The following is a 22135-nucleotide window of genomic DNA, read 5'->3' as shown; positions in this document are numbered from 1 at the left end:
AGACTGGACACGGTGTCATGATATACCCCCAGAGGCTTTGGTACAAATTTGACAATTTTTTGCAATAGTGTCATGTACACTACTTACAAATCAGATCATCTACGAGCAAGAAATTAGGTTTCAAGAGGAACCTGATCCGGTTTGTATGTAAAGCGACTGCTGATTTATTCACTGGCCTTCAAATTTTGCGCACACTCAACATGTACTATTACATGAAACATGTCAAAATTGATTTTTTTTGGGCCCGTTTGCTATATGCTATATTTAAACCATTAAGTGCATTTATTTTATCTAATGGATATCACTAAAGTTTCGACTGCATGTACATGCAGTTATGACCAAAAGTAAATAAAAATATACTATGATGGTATTTGTATATGTTTAGCCCAAATACCATAAATTAAAAGCAGTCTCATACACTAGTGGTCTGAGATCTGGTTACCGGCATGTAGGTTATTGCCAGTTTAATTTTCAGGAATTCAAACGAACCAAAAATTCCAAGACTTGGCAATGGTGTCATTATATAGCCCTCAGAAGCTATCGTAAAAAAATTTGAGAATGCTTCACAAAATTTGTCATGAATATTGCTTACAAACTAGACCATTTTCGAGGAAGAAACTAGATTTCGAGAGGGCATGGGTAAGGTTTACATCGGAAGCGACCACTGCTTCCTCCATTGTCCTTCAATTTTTTCTCGCATTAAACACGCACCATTGCATGTAACTTGTCAAAATTTGGCATTTTCGGATGGTCATTTGTTATATTTAAGCCATTAAGTACCTCTCTAGAGTTTACTTGATATAATTCAATTTTGAATTACATGTACATGAAATTATAGACCAAAGTGGATTTGGAAATATTATTTGTGGTGTTTACTACTTGTGGTGTTTACTGGGATGTAGGTTACTGCCATTATAATTATAAGAAATTTAACTAAGCCTGGAGACTTGGCATGGAGTAATGATATGGTCACTAGAGGATGTGGTAAAAAATTGAGAATATTTTGTGAAAGTTTTCATGTAGGCTGCTTACAACCCGCACCATCTCCCATGAAGAAAATTATGTTTCGAGAAGGAACAAACAGGTTTGTATGTAAAGCGATCACTGCTTCCAATCTCAATAAACACTATTATGCGTGCCATGTAAAAATTTGGTTTTCTGTGTCCGTTATCTATATTTTCTCAATTTGAGACCCTATAGAATCACCTCCTCCTTCTCCATTACCTCCTCCACAATCACCTCCTCTGGTGGCACGAATCTCGGTGGCGGTCTCCGTGGCATTGGCGTGTTGGAACCCTGCGTACACCTCATCCATGCCAAAACCACTGGGCACAACCTCCACACCCACACCTCCTCCTCCATATCCTACAGACCCACCTCCTCCTTCAACACCTCCTCCTCCTCCTCCTCCCATGGCACTACCTCCTCCTCTTTCTCTGTTACCTCCTCTTATTACGCCACAATTTGAGAAGCATGACGTGCCTCCTCGGTGGCGGTCTCCTCTCAACACTTGGTTGTGATCAATTTGTAATACCTTTTGCCAGACCATTGCAGACGCCAAGCTCACTTTGGAAAGGGGAGGGGAGGTGGAAGCGATGGCGGCGCAGACTACATGGAGAGGAGGGGAATGGGAGCACCTAGGGTCACCTTCGTCACCCGTCTTAAATAGCATATTTTGGTCTCTTGTGTAGTGCGCTAGAGTGACGACATGAATGTGTCCTCACAAAATAGAAGGAAGAACCCAGGGGACTGATGGTTTTTTGCACATTCCCCACCCATAAGTCCGACGTGGCAGACGCGTTTGGGCACGCCCGAGCGTTCCCATATCCGCCCCGCATATGAGATGGACATGAGGGATGTCGGACAACCCATACGTTTGGGCTGGGTGTGTGGGGGATGGTTGAGTGGTGATTTTGTGGCCAGGTTGTGTTCCGGCTATCCGCCCAGACGTTTAGGGGGGGGGCTTGAGGGGTTCGGTTGTAGAAGCTCTTACATGGAACTTCCAATGATGTAACTTTAATGTAGAAAAACTAAAGCATAAGCCTAAACCTAAAACACTAAAACCCAAACATTCTAAAAAACTAGCAAAAACACCAGTCACGGGCTAGCCAAAATGCCCGCACTGGTACTTTCCATAAGTCATCTAAAAATTACCATTGGAGGCCACAAAAGTCGCGACCGCCACTGATATTTTTGTTACTAGTGCCGGGCTGCAGTCCGTGTCAGCCACTAGTATTTTCATCCACAAAAGCCATGAGCCAAAATATGAGTGGCGGGCACATTTGCGAATGCAAAGTCACGTCCGCCACTGGTACTTGAGTTACAACTGGCAGGGACCGTGGGGTATGAATCCACGCCAGTGATTACTTCCTTTGGTGATCCAAAAATAGGGTAGAAAGGATTCTCTCCTTTTTTCCCAGAGGTGACCCTGAGTTATTGATCCCACGGGAGGATGATGCCCTTTAAGCTAGGGTCTTAAGCAAGCTTTTGTTAAAGAAATAATTCTAGCTTTTGACCGGATCGAAACCAAACAACTGTTGGAAGACAGTTATAATAAAAAATAGGCATGGGTATGAGGTCTTAATGCTTACAACCATATATTTGTGTTATGATTAGATATGATCTTAATTTGTGCTCTTGAAGACACCCATCAAGATGTGCTTGTTATGTACCGAAGTGGGGGATGTGTCCAAATTATGTCTTGACCGCACGCGTCCTGCATCAAAAGTTAGGTGTCCAACTAAATGCCCTATCTGTTGCACGGGGTTGCCTCGATAATTAAGATTGCTATAATCAGACAAAAGCATTGGACATTTATGACTACATGTCTTGTGCCCCAGGGATAGGATCCGTGTTACCGTACTAAACCTTTCTGTCACTAGTATTCACAATAACACTTCATGGTCTCCCTGCCCTTAGCCTCTCCATGGCTCGTCCTACGTGATTCTGGGTACCTGCATGGATGAAGAACGCGAACGAGACAAGAGACAACTATGGAACCATTTTATTTCACACATACGAGATGTTAATTCAATACCCTTCTGTTGATCCCCACAACAAATACTTCTGGTTGCAAGGCTTTTGCCTCAACCCATACCTTACCGAACTACTCACACATGAAGATCACACAAAGAACACATCATGAAGATTGATATATTGATAATATGTCTTACAATAGATGTCGTGTCTGATACACGATTACAAGTATGACTACATTGCTGAGAGCTATGGTGGAGGTGAAGGTGATGGCTATGGAGATGGGAAATGGCGGTGGCTAGGGTTGTTGAAGATGGCTACGGTGATGATGAAGATTGGTTGTTTCGGTGGCTCTCTGTTATCCATTTGGCGAAGGCACGTTTATAAAGGTTATTCAGGTGGACGAGGAGCATCGGTTTCCACGTCATACGGCCGGTCATATGAGCGGACAAGGTTGTATGGAATACCGTCTTTTCTGGTATTTCTTTTAGTGCACCTCCACTTGTTCCCTCTCCACAAATCCAAAATTCGAAACCGCTCGAGAAAAAACCTATGTTATTTTTCCTCGAAAAAAATAAAAAACCTATCTTGTGTGGCTATCGAGGCGGACAGAAGCACAGAGCCCCTGTCCAATTTCTTTCCCTTCATATCTATACCTAATAATAAAGGGCCTATTGCTTCTGGCGGTATGTCATTAAAATTGCAAAATATTACCCAATGCCACCTATAAGTGACAAAAACGTTTTGCACGGGATCCCCCGCCTGGGCCGGCCCAAGCATAGGAACCTACTATACCGTTTGGGCCGGCACATGTGCGCACGCCAGTTTTTTAGTTTCTTTTTTTATTTTTTTACTTTAAATAATTAGCAATTTCCAAAAGCTTTTGAAATTTTAAAAAACTGAGTATTTTTGAAATAAAATGTCCAAGAAAACATAAAATGTTTGTGAATTTAAAACATGCTCAGGATTTTTCTAAAAATATTCGCATATTCAAAGAAATGTTCGTGATTTTGGAAAAATGTTCATAAAATAAAAGAGTATATCAGTTTGAAAAAAAGTCCGTGTATTAAAAATTATTAATTAAACTGAAAAAATGTTTGCTAATTCGAAAAATATCGTAAATTTTGGAAAACATTTCTTGAATTACAAAAGAGTTTATTGTTTCATAAAATGTTTGTTGATTCAGAAAATGTTCATGCATTTCAAAAAATGTTCGTGGTTTTCAAAAAATATCCAACAATTTCGAAAAAAATGTTCCTCTATACTAGAATTGTTCGCCGATTCAAAAGAAAATGCTTAAAAACCGTCCGCAATGTAAAAAAATGTCACAATTTTTAAAGTTTTTTTTGTAAATAGTAAAAAATGTTCCCAAATTTGTGAAGTGTTCACGAATGATCGAATACGTAGTTAAACAGTAATGCTTCTGAGTGTTTGTGACTTACACCCGCGTGAATTTTGAAGAGTTAACTGCCGGGTGGATTGGAATATTATAGTATGCTTTTAAAACAACGTTTTCTGAATTTCATAATAATTCTTTGAAGTACCAAGTTTTTTCACAACCACGATATTTTTTCGAAAATGTGAACATTGCTTCAATTTTTAATAAATTTCAAAAAAGAAACATTTTCTTGTATTTGTGAACAAATTTCCAAATCATGCGATGATGAGATGTGAACAGAATATGATCATCGCCATTGAAGATTATGACTTCTTTTTCTCCCGTTGCAACGCACGGACTCTCTTTTGCTAATCATCGATCAGAAAAGAAAAAGATAGCATCTGCCTTTCTCCCAACAAGAAGAAACCGCCTAACAATTCCACCGTCTATGATTCTTTTCTGCCTGACCAGTGGGCCCAGCAGGTTGATCGGTGTCATCTGATCTGACTATATACTGCCTCCGTTCGCTTTGCTCCGTCCTGCCCACTCCCCCGCTCGCTTTCCGCCACACCCGCGAAAACCCTACCTCCGGAGGCAACGCCGGGCGAGATGAAGGGCGGCGGCGATATCGAGGCGGGCACCGCGGTACCGAAGGGGACGACGGAGAGCCCCGAGCTGCGCTGGGCGCTCATCCGGAAGATCTACGTCGTCCTCTGCCTGCAGCTGCTCCTCACCGCCGCCGTCGCGGTCGTCTTCGTCAAAGTCAGCAGCATCCCGCGTTTCTTCGTCTCCTCCTACGCCGGCCTCGGGCTGTACGTCTTCATCCTCGTCTTCCCCTTCGTCGGTGAGGCCTCAAACCATTTCTCCTCCATTACGAATTTGTGATCCAATTGCAGCGAGGGTTTTTTCTTTTTGGTAAAAGAAACAGAGCCTGTATGTCAAGGCCTACAGGGGCTGTACAAAATTAAGTTACGACATACAACAAGTGCGTTTTAAACGCCACAAAACAAATATGTTGCACAATTATCGGAATCCACGGTCCCAATTTGGTAGATCTGAAGAAGATTTTCGTTTCGCTCTGTGAACTAGCCACTGGAGCTCTTTCTTGATTGTACGCCTGCAAGCATAAAGACTTGGAGTGAATCCCCTGAAAATAAAAGGTCGTTGCTTCCGGGCATTTCGACGAATTTGTATGCGTGCCATTTCATCATGTCCTTCCCGCAAAAAATAAAAGATTTAATTATGTCCGATTTTGAGGGCCTTGGTCACAGGACAGGACTAACTTTCCCTTTGCTTTCTTTGCATTCTCGTCCCTGCAAAGCTATGGATTACAACTCCTGTTTTTTGCAGGAACGTCCCATGCACTCTTAATTTTGCTATACTACTGTAGATTGGGACGTGGTAGCTTTGTGAATTGCAGCTGGAAGTTATTCTGTTTCTAAAATGCCTGTTAATTTTTGGTATGCAGTGCTGTGCCACTTGCTAAAATGCTTGTTGTTTTTACGCAGTGCTGTGCCCGCTGCACATCTACCGCCAGAAGCACCCAATCAACTTGCTGCTTCTTGGCGTCTTCACAGTGGCCATCAGCTTCTCTGTGGGCTTGACATGTGCCTTTACCAGTGGTACTCTTTCTGCTCCTAGCTTCTTCTTGAGTCGCTCTGCTGCTTATGTAAATCAGCACATGCTATCATCAGAATCTGATAGCTCCTGCACCATCAAATTCTTGAGTCACATCTGCCAACTCCTAGCCTGTTCACCATGTGCCTTTAATGCCCCTCTCATTGTGTTAATTCATTACATATCCATGGCTAGTAGATATTTTCGTACTATTAGCTTCCTACTGTTATCGTATGGCAATTGTGCTAGTCACCATGTGCGACAATTGATAGTTTCATACTGTTATTGTGAAGCATTTTGTTTGCGTGTGGACTGGGTTCAGAAATACATCCGCTGCCAATTTGCCATACCTGTGCAAATGGTAGACACGGCCAGGCAGCCCATGTGACTGTAGTTGATGCATTTTCCTAGTCTGTGTTGAGGGCAAATTGTAGTTGTTGGTCACGATTTATGATTGATATGCTTGTCTGAGTTAGAAGCATTTGTAGTATTGCCAGCTAGCAGGATTACCTTTTTAGAAGAGCTGGCTTTGCTATTTTCAGCGGTTACTTTTTCACTAAGAAACTGGCAAACAGTAACCTTTGCTTTTCATAGAACATTGGTTGGAACTTGCATATATTTTTACTGTTTCTTCCGGCAACTATTTGTTTTAAGATACATAGTGTTATGATAGCAATAATATGTCAGCCGAGCTGCTCTTTGATCTGAAGGGCCGATTTGTCCAATAATATGCCAGCCGAGCTGCTCAAGTTGACATGGTTTTGGTAAGGACGTGATTTAGGTTGCAGGACTAGCTTAAACTTTTATCAAGATAGAAAGGATTTTCAGTTGATATATCATACTAGTGTCGTGATAAGACAATAGATGCTTCATGCATGTGCTGGTTAAATCTCATTGGATTAAAGTGATTGAAAATACATAATCTTTCGATTTAGACATAGTTATATTGACAGGCACTCTGTGATCTGTCATCCATTTGTGTTTGCGTTAGTGTTCACCACTGCATTTTGGGGTTGTACCAATTCCAAGGTTCTTTCTATCTTGTACCACATCGCAGGAGGTTGCTGCTAGTTTGCTTCTTCAATGCATCACTGCCATTTACTTCAGATTTTAGCATGCATGTGCTTTATTGTTTAGTCAAATTTACATGATAGTTCATTTAGAGATGTATGCGATGGTAAGAAAGCAATTAGTTCATTTAGTAGCCGTCCTCTTATATATATGTGTGTGTGTTTTGTACTTTGTTGGTAGGATGGGTTTTCTTTGATAAAGAACCACTGCTAAAATAGTCCGCTATGTGTGCAGGCAAGGTCATTTTGCAGGCTGGGATTCTTACAATTGTGGTTGTCTTGAGCCTCACTGCTTACACCTTCTGGGCTGCAAGGAGGGGCAAGGACTTTAGCTTCCTTGGTCCTTTCCTATTTGCTTCTCTGACGATTTTGCTCGTCTTTGCTTTCATTCAGGTTAGATGCCGTCCGTTCCCTTCTCTAGTTAGGTGTGTCGCCCATTTACCTATCAGTCTTCTCTATTCTATAATGCAAGTACTGATCATGACTTCTGTTTGCAGATCTTCTTCCCGCTGGGCAAGCTCTCTCACATGATCTATGGCACGCTGGCGGCACTCATCTTCAGTGGCTACATTGTCTATGACACGGGCAGCATCATCAAGCGTTACAAGTATGACGAGTATGTCTGGGCTGCCGTCACGCTCTACCTTGACATCATCAATCTGTTCCTGGGCCTGCTGACTCTGTTTAGGGCGTGTGACAACTAGGCACGTCTCCCTGCCCCTGCTCTCTCGTGCTTCAAATCCCGTCGACGAATTTGGTATCCTGATGAGTCTTTGACATGAAGAATTGTATAGTCTGGTCTGTCTCGCTGGCACGGTGAAAATGTTGCTTACTTTAGTTGAGTTGATCCCTAGTAGAGAGAAAACGTAAGAAAACCGTGCGCCGGTTCTATCCTATGGATGGTGGATGTGATGTTGTCTTTAGATGTGCTGGATTGGTCGATTGGTGGTCCTGGGTTTATTTAGCTGGGTCTTTGACATGCTGGATTGGTGGTACTGGGTTTCTGATATCATTTATGTAGCTGCGTGGCTTCAGGACGAGGGCGATATTGTTTCCTAGCACATATGAATTGGTCTCTTGGCCCGTTTTGTGGATGGTGTTACTCGTGGACTATATATGAAATACTCCCTCCGGTCCTTTTTATTCTGCATATAAGAATTGTTTGAAGTCAAACTCTACAAAGTTTGACCATATTTATATGAAAAAATATCAACATCTACCATGATAAAGTTATACAACATGAAACTTTTAAGTCATGACGCATCTACTAGTATTGATTTCACATTGTGAATGTTGGTTTTTTGTTATAAAGTTGGGCAAACTTTACGAAGCTTGACTTCAGACAAATCTAATATGCAAACTAAAAAGGATCGGAGGGAGTAAATGAACAATCAGACCTATTCTACGCCAGAACTTTTTTTTTGAAAGATCCGGGGTTTCCGGCTTCATTGATTTAGAAGAAAGCAGCGGGAGAACAGGGGGTGATCAAGCGATCATGGATGCAGTTTGAGAAATGAAAATGAAAACTACAGGGTGACCGACTTAGCCCTCGGCCTAATCTCTCGCTACATATTCCCCAAAGGGGGGCTCTAGGCATGTTGCTCCCGCCATTCTCCATAGCTCGATCGTGTTCCTGATGAAGTGCAACACGTCTTTAGCATGGGGGAGTTTGTTGTTGAAAACACATGCATTTCTCTCCTTCCATATCTCCCAGGCTATCAGCATCATCATCGTCTTGAGCCCTTTCCTGGAGTTTGATGGTGCTAGTTGGACTGTTTTTTTCCAGTGCCTCAGCAATGAGTGGCTCGTTGTTCTGGCAAGCTGCAGGGCTGCACATCCATTCCAGGAGGATGCCGCCTCCCAAACCGACCGTGCGAGTGGGCAATCCCAGAGTAGGTGCATAGAACATTCGAGATTTCTGAGACAGAGAGCGCAAAAGTAACCGTTTGGCCACCCGCGCCGCTGCAGGCGATCATTGCACCAGAGTCTGTCTTGGAGGAGAAGCCATGCAAACATCTTAACGGTTCCAGGGGCCCAAGCCTTCCAGATTGCCGCCTTGATTCCGGGATTAGGGGCATCGCCTGCCTGCAGTTTGTAAGCAGCACTGGCAGTATAGACGTTTCCACCACCTGCCACCCAGGTGATCGAGTCTTCCTCCGTTGTTAGTGCGACGTTGGCCCTGCGAAGCTTTCGCCAGAGCTGCAGGTACTGAACCACCATTTCGGCCCTATTGCCATGCTGCAGGTCTTGAATCCATTTGTCATTTGCCAGGGCCTCTTGAACTGTCCCGCCCTTGCCACGCGAGTGCTGGAAAAGAGGTTTGCTGTCCTCCGAAACTAGCAAGCACCTCAGACAGCTAAATGTCATTGAAGTTTATTGGAATCACCGAAGACTTAGCCTGGTTCAGTTTGAGCCCCGTGCAGTCGCCAAATTTTTTCAGTAGAAAAAGCAGCGTTTCCACTTCTTCCTTCTCTGGATTTGCAAAGATCACCGCATCATCCGCGTATAGGCTGGCTCTCATGCTGATCCCCCGACCTGGCAGCGGAGCCATTGCTCCCTCCGCTGCAGCGGCTGCGAGCAGGTGGTGCAACGGGTCGATTGCCATGATGAAGAGCAGTGGAGAGAGGGGATCGCCTTGTCTGAAACCGCACCTGTGGGAGATCTGCGGTCCAGGGACTCCGTTGAGCATGCATGACGACGATGCCGTAGATAGCAGCAGTGCGATCCAGTCACGCCATCTTGGTGGGAAGCCCATCCGCTCCATCAGCTCGAACATGTACTCCCAAGAGACTGAATCGAAGGCCTTTGCTATGTCCAGTTTGAAAAACAGAGCCTTCTTGTTCATGCGGTGCAGCATCCTTACTAAACTTTGAACGTATTGGAAGCTGTCGTGGATGCACTTCCCTTTTTGAAATGCCGTCTGTGCCGGGGAGATGATTGCACTGAGGGCCCCGGACAGCCTAGTCGAGAGCACCTTTGAGATTAGTATTGCGATTGAGTGTATGAGGCTGATCGGCCGGAAATGTCCCACTTCAAAAGCACCGTTTTTCTTGGGCAGGAGCACATTGAGGGCAGTGTTGAGGCTTGCAAAGTTTTGCCCTGAGAGGTGATAGAATTTTTGAAAAACAGCCATGATGTCCTCTTTGATTATATGCCAACAAGATCTAAAAAAATGGCCATTGAAACCGTCCGGACCCAGGGCTTTATCCGCTGGGGAGTCGACTATCGCTGCCCAAACTTCTGCGTGCGAGAAGGGAGCGTCCAAACCCTGCGGGTCGATCCTCGGGACGTTTATCCTGTCCCAGTTTAGGGTTGCTTGGCGTGATTCCTGTTTGCCCAGACTGCTTTGGAAGTGATCATGAATCATTTTTTCTTTTTCGTCATGTTCGTAAGCCACTGTGGTGCCGCTTGCAAGAGAATGAATGTAGTTTTTTCCGCTTCTTGCTCTCATTTTAGTGTGGAAAAACTTAGTGCTCGCATCACCAACCCGCGGCCATGTGATCCTTGAAGCTTAACTCCTCCGTGCTCTCTCAATGGCTGCCAACCCTAGGACCTTGAGCTTCAGCTGCTTTCTGAGGTTGATCTCGGCTGCCGATAGTCTTCTGCTCTCCTGGGCTAGATCAAGCAAACGGATGACTTCATTTGCTATGTGAAACTGCATGGTTGCCCTCCCAAAAGTGGTTTTGCTCCATATCTTCAGGTCCGCCGCCGTCCTCTCAAGCTTCTTCTTCACCCTGACAAAAGGGCAGTCATGGTGCACTGGCCGTTGCCACGCTCGCAGAACAGTTTCTGTGAAGCGGGGGAAGCGCGGCCAGAAACTCTCAAACCTGAAACGTGCATGTCTGCATGGCTTGCTTGCGGCTGTCAGGTACAGCGGGCAATGATCCGAAAAAGATGTAGATGCAGCCACTAGGATGTGATCAGGGTGCAGTACTTCCCAGTGCTCGTTGCAGAACACTTTGTCGATGCTGCAAAGCGTTGGCACTTCTCTTTCGTTGCTCCAAGTGAAACGTCGGTTTTTGCATTTTATCTCCCTCAGTCCAGCTTGATCAATGGCCCTCCTGAACTTTCAATCATTCTTCTGTTTATATTGGCATTGTTCTTGTCAGCAGCCTGGTAGATCATGTTAAAATCGCCATTGATCATCCATGGCCCTGCCGTAGATGGAGCTGTCGCAGCGATTTCAGCCAGGAAGCTATCTTTCTGGGCGTCATCTGTTGGCCCATACACCGTGGTGATCCAGAAGTGCGGCCCAGAGTGGAGCTCAAGAACCCTAGCCGTAATGGAGAACCTTCCTATGCTATGAGAAACTACGTCGACTACCGTTTTGTCCCAGAAAATGGCCGCACCCCCTCTAGTACCTACAGCTGGGAGGACGACGCAGCCTTGCAGCGAGGAGCCACCGATCTCCCTGGCCATCGCCGTCGACCACACCTCTATCTTGGTCTCCTGCAAACACAACATTGCTAATCTATGCGCGGTGGCCACGCCGTTGATCGCAGTACGCTTCGCAGGGCAGTTTAGTCCCCTAACATTTCATGACATGAAGTTCATGGTATTGTCATTCATCTAAAAACCAGTTGTTGTTCCGCCAGCTGAAAAAACTACTAATGCAGGGACGAAACACCATCACATACAGCCTGGGGCGGCGACGGCCACCAGTAGGCCCAAAACCCCGTCGCCACGCAGCTAACCACATCATCGAGGAACTAAACATTGACACTAAACCTAGCTCAAGCCGGTTCAAGACCAGCCGCTGGCGGATCCTAGCTACATCTGATAATGCTAACATTACTACACTTGCAGAATCTCCTCAGCATCTGCCAGACCTGCCATGCCTGCCGCGATCTTGAGAGCGCCTTGATCGAGGCCGGTGAGCTTTGCAATGGCAGCGATGTTGCCCTCCGACAGTGGCTCTTGGAAGCACTTCATGATCTGGGCGGCCGCTTTTGGTGTCATCTTGTCCTTTGGGCCGAGCTCGCCAAGCTCCTGGATGAGGCGCAGCACCGCCCTCTGGGCCACTAGGGTGGTGATGCCTGCCGCAGCCTGACGTGCGCTCCGGCGAGAGGGGCCGAGAGAGCCCTGGACTTTGGCGGAGTAGGGTGGCGAGGGCGCGGAGGCTGGCACGGAAGAATGGGTGCGGGCACCGCCTCGAACAGCTGAGCCGCCTGCTCATTGCGGCTGTCGATCACCATCTCGCCCACCTGCTGGGTCACCGCATCCAGCTGGAAGCCCACCGTGGCTGCTGCAGGGGAGCTGACGCAGGGCAGCAAGCACGGCAGCATCGCCAGGCTCTCAAGCTCCCCTGGCTTGACACTCAGGCGGGATGGAGGGAGCGACCACCGTCTTCGAAAGCAAGAGGGGAGCGCAGGGCTTCGATCATCGCGTTCTTCATCTCCAACTGCATGCAGTCCGTGCGCGGGGGCGGCGAGAGGGCGCGCCCCGAGTCGGAGAAGGAGAAGAATTAAGCGACCGGGTCCGCTTCAGCCGGCGCGGCCTGCACCAGTCGAAGCGGCTTGGGCGGCGTGGCGCGCAGAGTGTTGGTGTTGGAGCTCGAACCCTCCTCCTTGCAGCCCACGGAGCGGCGGCTTCCGACCGGGGTGCGGCTGCGCTGGCGATGCACGCTGTTGACGACGCCATCGCCGCCGCTCCTGGCGTGGCAGCCATGCCCAAGCAGCCGATCCCTCCAGGACCGGCTCGAATCTCCGCTCCCACCATCACCATTGCGGTCTCGATCGGAGCCGCCCAAGATCGGGCCGCAGCCAGCCGGGCCGGCACGCGGCGCGGAGCTGCGCGCCCGGCCCTGGACGTCCTCCACATGGGCGACCCAGGTGCCCGGCTCGACGTGGGGGAGCGGGCGGTCGTCGCTGTCATCCGAAGAAGGCAGGCCACTCTGCCCCGAGTGGGAGGAGCGCGGCGAAAGGGGCGACCAGTCCTTGAGCAGGTCGACGTGGATCAGCATGTCGTAGCGCGTGCTCCAGGCGGCGGAGGAACACGGCGGTCGTCGGGGGCGATGCCGATGATCTCATCTGAGCGGTCGGCGCCGCGCTTGAGCACCCAGAGGGCGCGCTTGGTTGGGATGTGGGCAACATCCCAGACCCAGAGCCAGCACGCGAAGGTTTTGGTGTGCCCCTCTCGAGAGTGCGCGAGTCCAGCCGGTCGACGCGGCCGATGTCGCCGAGGGCCTCCTCGGCACCCGGCAGGTTCCAGAATTGCATCGGCAGGTCTTCTATCACCACGCGCACGTGATGGTTGAACTTGAGGATTGTGGCGTGGTCGTCTTCATTCCATGCCCTGATGAAGTACTTGCAGCCGTCGACCTTGATGACGGCGCGCCGCACGGCATTGTCCCGGTGCGCGGGGAGGTCGAAGTGGACGAGGAAGGCTTCGGGCTGGTGCGCCGTGACGCGCAGCTGATGCGGGCCGGTGGAGAGCTGCTCGAAGATCACCCTGCCGACGGCCACTGGGGTGGTGGAGTGCGAGCGGTCGGCAGCGGTGAGGCTGACGGCGTGCTGGCGCAGAACGTGCTCCTCGAGCTCCAGCGCCGGTGTGGCCACGATCACCCGGTGGCTCTCACGTGGCCGCCTGGCCGGATCGCACAGGAGCAGGCGATTCATGTCGGGGTGGGGGGCGCCGCCGGGAAGACGAGGCGGTCTTGGACCGGGGCGCGCGCGGCAGCGGGCAGCTTCAGGCGATCTTGAGCAGGACCCCCGGGCCCTCCGTTCCGAGGGTTCTGCGGGCACTCCTTGTCGTAATGCCCAACGCGCTTGCAGATGATGCAGCGGAGGGGATCATGACAATCTACCCGGCGGTGGAGCTCACTGAGGCAGCGGAAGCATTTGCCTTTGAAACGGCTTAAGAAGGCCTTCCTGCCTCCGCCCGTATTGGATGAGCCGCGGCGGTCCGAGCGCTGCCGCAGAGGGCGCTTCCTTTGATCCGACGAGCATGAGCGGGGCCTCCCTTTCTTTCGGGAGCGGACCTCCGTCCATCCATCGCCCGTCGCGCCTGCCTGTCCCGAAGAGGAAACGGGGGCAGGGGAGTCGCGGCGGACAACCAGGGATTTAAGGCGCACCGCCCCCCCGCAAGGGGAACCGCAAGGATCCGGCGGTCCCAGCGACGCACCTGCCCTGGGGCGGCCGTCCCGGTGCAGTATTCGCGGCGTCGAGGCCGGATCTGACGCAGCAGTCGTCGAGGCCGCGGACCACGGGGAGGAGGGGGGTCGAGGGTCCAACGGTCCGAGGCGCGCCCCCACCGGGCTGCGGGGAGCACCGGCCGAGGCGAGCAGGGTTTCCGGCGGAGGAGCTGGCGGCCATAATGGCTGGATCTGGTGGCCGCCGCGGCCAGAGCGGCGCGCGGTGCAGGGGAGAGGAGGGGAGAGTGTGGGAAGATGGAGCGGCAGTTTCCCTACGCCAGAACTTAAGGACACCCGTTATCATGTAAACCACTTAGTAACTCTATCAGTTTTCATATCTGTGGCCTCTGACATATGAAATATAGAGGCTGCGAAGACAAAAGGAAAACTCACATTACATGTGTATTCCACCTGCCATTGACTACAACGGTTCTTTTTGTCAACAAACTAATTCAGAACATGTTTAATTCAGACTTCAGTTTGAACACAAACAGAAGGATTTTTCACTGCAGACCATTTGTATCAAATTGTGCATAGAAACACATCGTTGTAGGTCCGTCCTTTTGAAAGCAAAGCGCAACCAAACAATTGTCATTTCTTATCTGACTTTTCACCTCCCAATACACCCATAATACCACCCCATGCCAAATTTCACTCTTTTGGAACAAATTTAGGTTTGATTCATTTTTTATGAAAAATGTAAAAATGCAATTGGTGCCTAAATACAAGAAATTAGATATAAGAATTGATTAAAAAATTTAAAAGCTTCTCTAGTACTAGGTTGCTTTAATCGTGACAACAAATATAGACAACCTTTCTATACCGTCAAGCATGTCGTCTCACCGTGCTCTGATCATGTGGCGCTGGCCCTCCAGGGCGCCCCAGACGTGGGTCAGCGAGGACCAAAAATAAGACGGTACGAGGTGTTTTGGGAACGGGATGTGGAACTGCCAGAAGTGATTAAGGAAGCTTGGAATTCGGTTGGAAGTGTAGATAATCTGGACAAGCTACAAACTGCCTTAAGGAAGACTCTGGCAACTCTCAACTCTTGGGGCAACAAGAAATTTGGAAACATATCTAGGGAGTTGGCCAAGTCACGTACTCAATTGGAGGAGCTTATGAGCATGAACGCTGACAGACAAGATATAAGGAACGTTACTGATAAGATGAATGAATTGATATATCAGGAGGAGATGATGTGGTTGCAATGATCCAGAATCACATGGCTAAAGGAAGGGGATCATAACACCAAATACTTTCAAAGTAAAGCTGTTTGGCGAGCACGTAAAAATAAAATACGTGCGCTAACTGATATTATTGGAGTGGTTCACTCAAATTTTGAGGAGATGGCCGCCTTGGCGAATGATTATTTTCAGGAATTTTTTTCAGCTGATCTGTCGCTGGATGCTTCATGGGTGATTGATCTCTTAGAACCAAAGGTGTCAGCCCAGGACAATGTGCGCCTTTGTGCCCCTTTTGATGATAAGGAAATATCTGATGCTCTTTTTCAGATTGGTCCATTAAAGGCCCCAGGGCGTGACGGTCTACCGGCGAGGTTTTTTCAGCGTAACTGGGATGTGTTAAAAACCAGTGTCATAGCAGCGGTGAAGGAATTTTTTGTCACCGGAATTATGCCGGAAGGAGTAAATTCTACTTCTATTGTTCTTATTCCAAAAATTCCTAACCCTACTAGTTTGTCTCATTACAGACCTATCAGCCTATGTAATGTTATATACAAGGTCATATCCAAGTGCTTGGTGAACCGTATGAGGCCTTTACTTGACGATATCATCTCTCCGGAGCAAAGTGCCTTCATTCCAGGGCGTATGATTACAGACAATGCTCTTGTGGCCTTCGAGTGTATTCACCATATTAAGCGAGAGAAGGATCCAACAAAAAGTTTCTATGCCTACAAGTTGGACCTCTCAAAGGCTTACGATAGGGTGGATTGGAAGTTCTTGAAGCAAGTGATGCAAAAGCTGGATTTCTCTCAACGATGGGTGGACTGGATAATGTCTTGTGTCACATCGGTGAGTTATTCTGCCAAACTTAATGGGACCCTCTTAAATTCATTTGCACCATCGCGTGGTCTTCGGCAAGGCGATCCTCTATCCCCCTTCTTGTTCCTTTTCATGGCAGATGGTATGTCCGCTATTCTGAAGCATTATGTGTCTTCTGGTGATATATCCCCGATCAAGGTGTGTAGAAGAGCACCGGGTATCTCACATCTTTTATTTGCTGATGACACCATGCTTTTCTTTGAGGCAAGCAGAGCCCAGGCTGAGAAATTTAAATTGGCTTTGGATCAATACGGGGTAGCAACGGGACAATCTCTTAATTTTGATAAGTGTTCCATCCTCTTTGGTATTGCATGCCCCGAAGATATTCAGGAGGAAGTCAGGGGGGTGTTGCATGTTACTAGCTTAGTGTTTGAGGAGAAGTACCTTGGCCTTCCAACTCCAGAGGGTCGCATGTCGAAAGGGAGATTCCAAAACCTTCAGATGAGTTTAACCAAGCGTTTGGTCCAATGGGGAGACGGTCACCTTGCCCAACCGGGGAGGGAGACTCTTATTAAATCTGTTGCGCTTGCTCTTCCTACATATATGATGGGTGTTTTCAAGATTCCATTCTCAGTGTGTGATGAATTAACATGGATGGTACGTGCCTTTTATTGGGGTGCTGAAAAAGGTAAGAGGAAAGTACACTGGCGTGCATGGGAGGATTTACAACAACCAAAGAGTAAAGGAGGTGCCGGGTTTAGAGATTACAAAATATTTAATCAAGCCTTATTAGCACGACAAGCTTGGAGATTGATTTCAAAACCTGATAGCCTGTGTGCACAAGTGCTCAAAGCCAGGTACTATCCGTATGGAAACATAGATGATACTGTCTTCTCCGGCAATGCATCTTCTTCATGGCAAGCAATCAGCTATGGCCTTGATCTGTTAAAAAAGAGCTTAATCTGGAGAGTGGGGAACGGCAGAAGTATTCGTGTGTGGCGCGATAATTGGATCCCAAGACCCTTCTCCTGTAAACCCATCACCTTACAAGGAAGATGCAGAATCCGCTTCGTGTCTAATCTACTTAATGATAATGGCTCATGGAATGTTGGGCTGTTGCAGGAGTATTTCCTCCCGGCTGATGTAAATGAGATACTGAAAATAAGGGCGTCTCCTAGGCATGAGGACGACACCTTGGCTTGGGGGCCGGGCAAGTTTGGCGTTTTTTCGGTCAAGAGTGCATACCAATTGGGTTTTGAAGAGGCTCACAGGAGTTCGGCAACGGGCTCTAGCTCGCGACCTAATGGCCGGCGCTCTTGTTGGAAGCTCATATGGTCTTCGGATGTTCCTCCTACGGTCCAGAATTTTGCGTGGCGGGTTGCTACAAACTCGCTGCCAACATGGTGCAACAAGTACAGAAGTGGACTTGAAACAAGTAACCTTTGTCCGGTATGTGCTAGTGAACCAGAGGACTGCTACCATGCTCTCTATCGCTGCTCCTTTGCGAGGATCTTATGGGATGCAATGTCTGAAGTTTGGCCTCTCCCATGTTTATCTACCCTGCAAAATAACGGGGATGAGTGGCTGTTGCATGCACTTGAACCGCTACAGGAGATTGAGAGATCTATGTTATTGCTATCCATGTGGAGGGTATGGCATATACGCAATGAGGTCGTACACCATAAACCAGCCCCGCCTATGGAAGCGTCGAAAAGATTCTTGGTAAGCTATTTGGACTCTCTGATTGGTATTAAAATTGATCTCTCTACTGATCCACGCAAAGGCAAGTCTACCATCACATATGAAAGACGGAGTCCGCATATGATAATGGAAAAAAGGTTACCAAGTGGTCAATGCCAAAGTCCAGATGGGTGAAGCTTAATACTGATGGGTCTTTTGCGGACGACGGAACAGCTGGCGCTGGAATGGTCCTACGTGATGATAAGGGAGCGATAATTTTTTCCTCTTGCAGGCAATTGTTCTCTTGCCGTGAGGCACTGGAAGCTGAGTTATGTGCCTATATGGAAGGTTTGTCCTTTGCCATCCAGAGAAGTGAGCTACCGGTGATCGTGGAAATGGACTCAATTGTGGCAGTGAAGATGATCCAAGCTTCGGAGGTTGACCAATCCATTTACTCGTCCATCATAAAGGAGATTAAATATCTTATGTCTCTTCGTGAAGTTTGTATTACTCATGTAAATCGTAGCCAGAATAAGGTTAGTGATAGCCTAGCTAATTTTGCTCGTATTGAGGGTAGAACCATGACTTGGTTGGGCTCTGGACCTCACATATCCATAGAGTTGGCTGCAATGGACTGTACAAGCATAGAGATTGAGTAATACAAGTTTTTTTCATCCGCAAAAAAAATATAGACAATGTTGGACTGCCATTCTTAGAAGCTGCTTCAAAAGGTCCTAGTTATGAACTGTTTGAAGAGTGCACCAAGAGAAATCACGACACTATGAGATTATTATTCTTACCATCAAGGATATAATACATGATACACTAGTGCAGAAAAACCTACCTAGTTGTGACGTGTCAAAAAGCATCCTGTTGGCGTGTCGACCCGACGCCCCTAATATGGTGCCACTGATAAAAATTGTTGGTGGCGTGTGGATCTCCACGTCACCACTAACATATACTGGTGGCATGGGTTCGACATGCCACAACTGAATTTTCACAGCACACCACCAATATAGATTCTAGGCGGAAAAAAAGTTGATGTTCCCTTCCGTCAACAACACATAACGACAATTTATGTAACAACATAACTGAATTAAGCATAGTAGATTAACAACTTAGAATAGATTCAACAAGTTAAATAGGTAATCAATTGAGCACATAAAAGTTTTGCAACTAATTACAAAATATAAGTTCTCGATCAACGACAACTCAACATAAAACCGTCAGCTGGTCCATCTCCTTCTTCAGTTGATCCCTCTCATCGATCAGTTGAGCCGTCAATTAGGTGATCTCTCTCCATCCTGCAGCTCATCCCTCACCACCTTCAGCTTTGTGATGATAATTTTTGAGAGGCCAGAAGCAACTTGTTGAGCATGTCCACGTCATATTTTTTTCTTCAGCTTGCACATACCCCCCCACCCCCCGGGTCTGAATCCTATGTAGCCCAAAGAATGTAAAGATGTAAACATGAAATGTTTGGAATCAAATTATCATAAAAATGATTTAGTTGTACACCTATGAAAATAATAAACATATAAAACAAGAACAAGATTATAAAAAGGGAAATGATGGCCATCATAACCTACAAAAGAATGAGGTTACATTATATACAATGAGTGAGGCTTAACCTGCAAAAATTGGCCTAACAATCTACCATGGATTACTTCCAATCTATCATCTTCAACAATGTTCTCATGGCATCATAAGACTACTATTTATAAAGAAGAAATTGGCATCATTACTCCATGGCATTACATGGTTGTTTGAGTTCAAAAGTTGTACATGTTGTATTTTTGTCTTCTTTTTTTCTTATTGGCTCAACATTACAACTAAATTAAAATCAAACCAAGCACTAATCAGTACAAATTGACAAACCAAGTGGAGAGCTTGCTCGGTTGTTGCTTATCTCTAGCTATATATTCCCATGCCATCAAATTAAAAGACTACTATTATGAAACTTACTCGGTTGCTACTCATGTCGGTGTCGACGACCCTCATATTGACGTTGTCGTTGCCGTTGCCGAAGCTGCCAATTGGCACGGATGAACTCATGGTGGCGGCGGTCGCGGCGGTGGCGCCGACGTTCATGCGCAGAGGGGAGGGTGACGAAGAAGAGGGGTGGAGATGGAGGCGGCTGCAATGGTGAGAAGGGATGGGGCAGACTAGTGCAGAATCGGGCTTTAGCACCGGTTCGTAAGGGCCTTTAGTGCCGGTTCTATAACCGGCACTAAAGGGTGGGGACTAAAGGCCCCTCCCCCTTTAGTACCGGTTCGGCACGAACCGGCGCTAAAGTGCCACCACGTGGCATGAGACAGGCCCGGGTGCGGGTAAACCATTAGTACCGGTTGGTAACACCAACCAGTACTAAATGTTTGGGGGGGTTATTTTTTATTTTTCCTTTAATTTTGTGTTTTCAATTTAATTTTAGTGATTGTTTTACATTATAATGAGTTGTTAAATCATTAGGTGAAAGTACCACAGATTAGTTTTGACTGGATGCATGTGGATCCTAGCTAAGTGATCAAGTATATGCCATATCCATATTACTTGATCACTTAATTAGGTGATCAAGGTAATATGGATATGGCATATACTTGATCGCTTAGCTAGGATCTATCCAGTTGAAACTAATCTGCGGTTTCTTTCATAAATGATATAATAACTCATCATCATCATATTAATATAAAAACTCTTGCATCATATATATCATCACCAACAACAGTATACTAGTTAGCTAAAAATCATCATAGTCGTCATTACCACTATTTAATCATCATAGTCATTACCGCTATCTATTCACCACGAACACTAGCTTAAAGAAGAAACATTCACTTGTACCAGAAGCAAAGATATCATCGAGATCAACATGGTCATGATATTATAAGCGTTCATAACGCCACAAAAGCAAATCACTCTTTGAGATTAATTAAGTTCAGGACGAAGAACACAGACATGAGAGGACAAGTACTAATTAAGAGCATGAAATAGCTAATAATCATTTCTGCTGCTCTCTCTCAGGTAAAATAGCATAGAACATATATAGCTCTCTTGATTCATCATATTGGAGCATGCACATGAACCTGTCTCCTAATCGTGGGCTGCGCTTCTGTTTGCTGCCCCCTAGTACTTCTCTGCGATTGTTAACAATTTTGCTCCAATCTTTCACTATTAAGAATTCCTCGCTATTAGAAATCCTGAATGCACTCATGTGCATTGTAGTATATCTTGGTCGTAAGCTAACCATTGACATGCGACCTTTAGTACCGGTCCACTGAGGCACAACTGTCATCAGAAGTCCCTGTTTAAGAACATTGTATAGTAACATTACTTAGTAATGAAGTTTAGCTTGAAAAATAATGTATGCAAAAGATGCACTGAGGACAAATAGTAAAAATCTTATCATCTTTCCTAAATAGATGTGATTGTAGTTCAATACGATCACTATTGGTCGCACGTTTTGAGTACTAAGATTTTCAAATTCAAGAAAATAATTTCTCTTGACAGCATCAAGATCCTCAAGACATGAAACATAATGACTTATCTCCTCGCAGTTTAGTTCAACCCCGGGACACTGGACGGTCCTGTCTACCAAGCGCCAGACATGTTTGCTTGAATAGAAATAAGTTGTACATAGAAATTAGTTGTCAACTATTTTTGAATAAACAATATCGAAGACATAAATATTATTGAGAAACTCACATAATGGTAGAACTGGAGGCGTCTGCACATTGACCCAGATGTCTCTATTACCTTCCATATCATCTTCCGGACAAATATCAAAGGTGATAACCATATCAGGCTCAAATGCATAAGCCTTGCATAATGCTTGCCAAGTTTTGCATTCAAAATAGGTGTATGTGTCTGCATTGTATAATTTGACATTGAAAGTATAACCATGCTCGGTCTTCAGGTAAACTCTCTTTACCTCCATAGTTGCCATAGCATTGAAACCTATCTTATCCAAGACAAAAATTCTTGCATGACAAGGGATGCGCTAGTAGAATAGTGAAAATTTAAAATTATAAGTTGAAGCAAATGAAGTATAAGTCATGCTTAATTACGAAAAAAGACTTGTCGTTGTGAATTACTGTATCCACTTCGAAGGTCTCATCCAGCTTGATGCTGAAGCGCCGATCATCAATAAGGAAATTTCTGTCGCACAGGCCGCACTGGTCTTCACAGTATTCGCACATAATGAAATATTTTTCGTCGTTAGACGACATTTCCTATGTTCATATAGGTGAAACATTAAACACTTACTAGCTCTATTAATTCAACT

At 46.3% G+C, this 22135-nt stretch overlaps 1 protein-coding gene and 1 pseudogene across 1 annotated transcript; one reads left to right on the top strand and one right to left on the bottom strand.

Moving 5' to 3' along the window:
- The first annotated feature begins 4878 nt into the window (after positions 1-4878).
- On the top strand, positions 4879-8304 carry LOC125546018 (protein LIFEGUARD 2-like). The gene is made up of 4 exons (XM_048710093.1): positions 4879-5198; positions 5863-5976; positions 7277-7434; positions 7539-8304. The coding sequence occupies exons 1-4, from the start codon at positions 4964-4966 to the stop codon at positions 7743-7745; spliced, it is 714 nt and encodes a 237-aa protein (XP_048566050.1). The 5' UTR covers positions 4879-4963; the 3' UTR covers positions 7746-8304.
- A 2248-nt stretch (positions 8305-10552) lies between these two features.
- Positions 10553-13259, bottom strand: LOC125547225 (annotated as a pseudogene).
- Positions 13260-22135: the final 8876 nt, after the last annotated feature.

Source organism: Triticum urartu, chromosome 3, assembly GCF_003073215.2.
Source record: "Triticum urartu cultivar G1812 chromosome 3, Tu2.1, whole genome shotgun sequence".
Taxonomy (NCBI): domain Eukaryota; kingdom Viridiplantae; phylum Streptophyta; class Magnoliopsida; order Poales; family Poaceae; genus Triticum; species Triticum urartu.
Note: the sequence above shows the minus strand (reverse complement) of the source record. Positions and strands in the feature narration are given on the sequence as shown.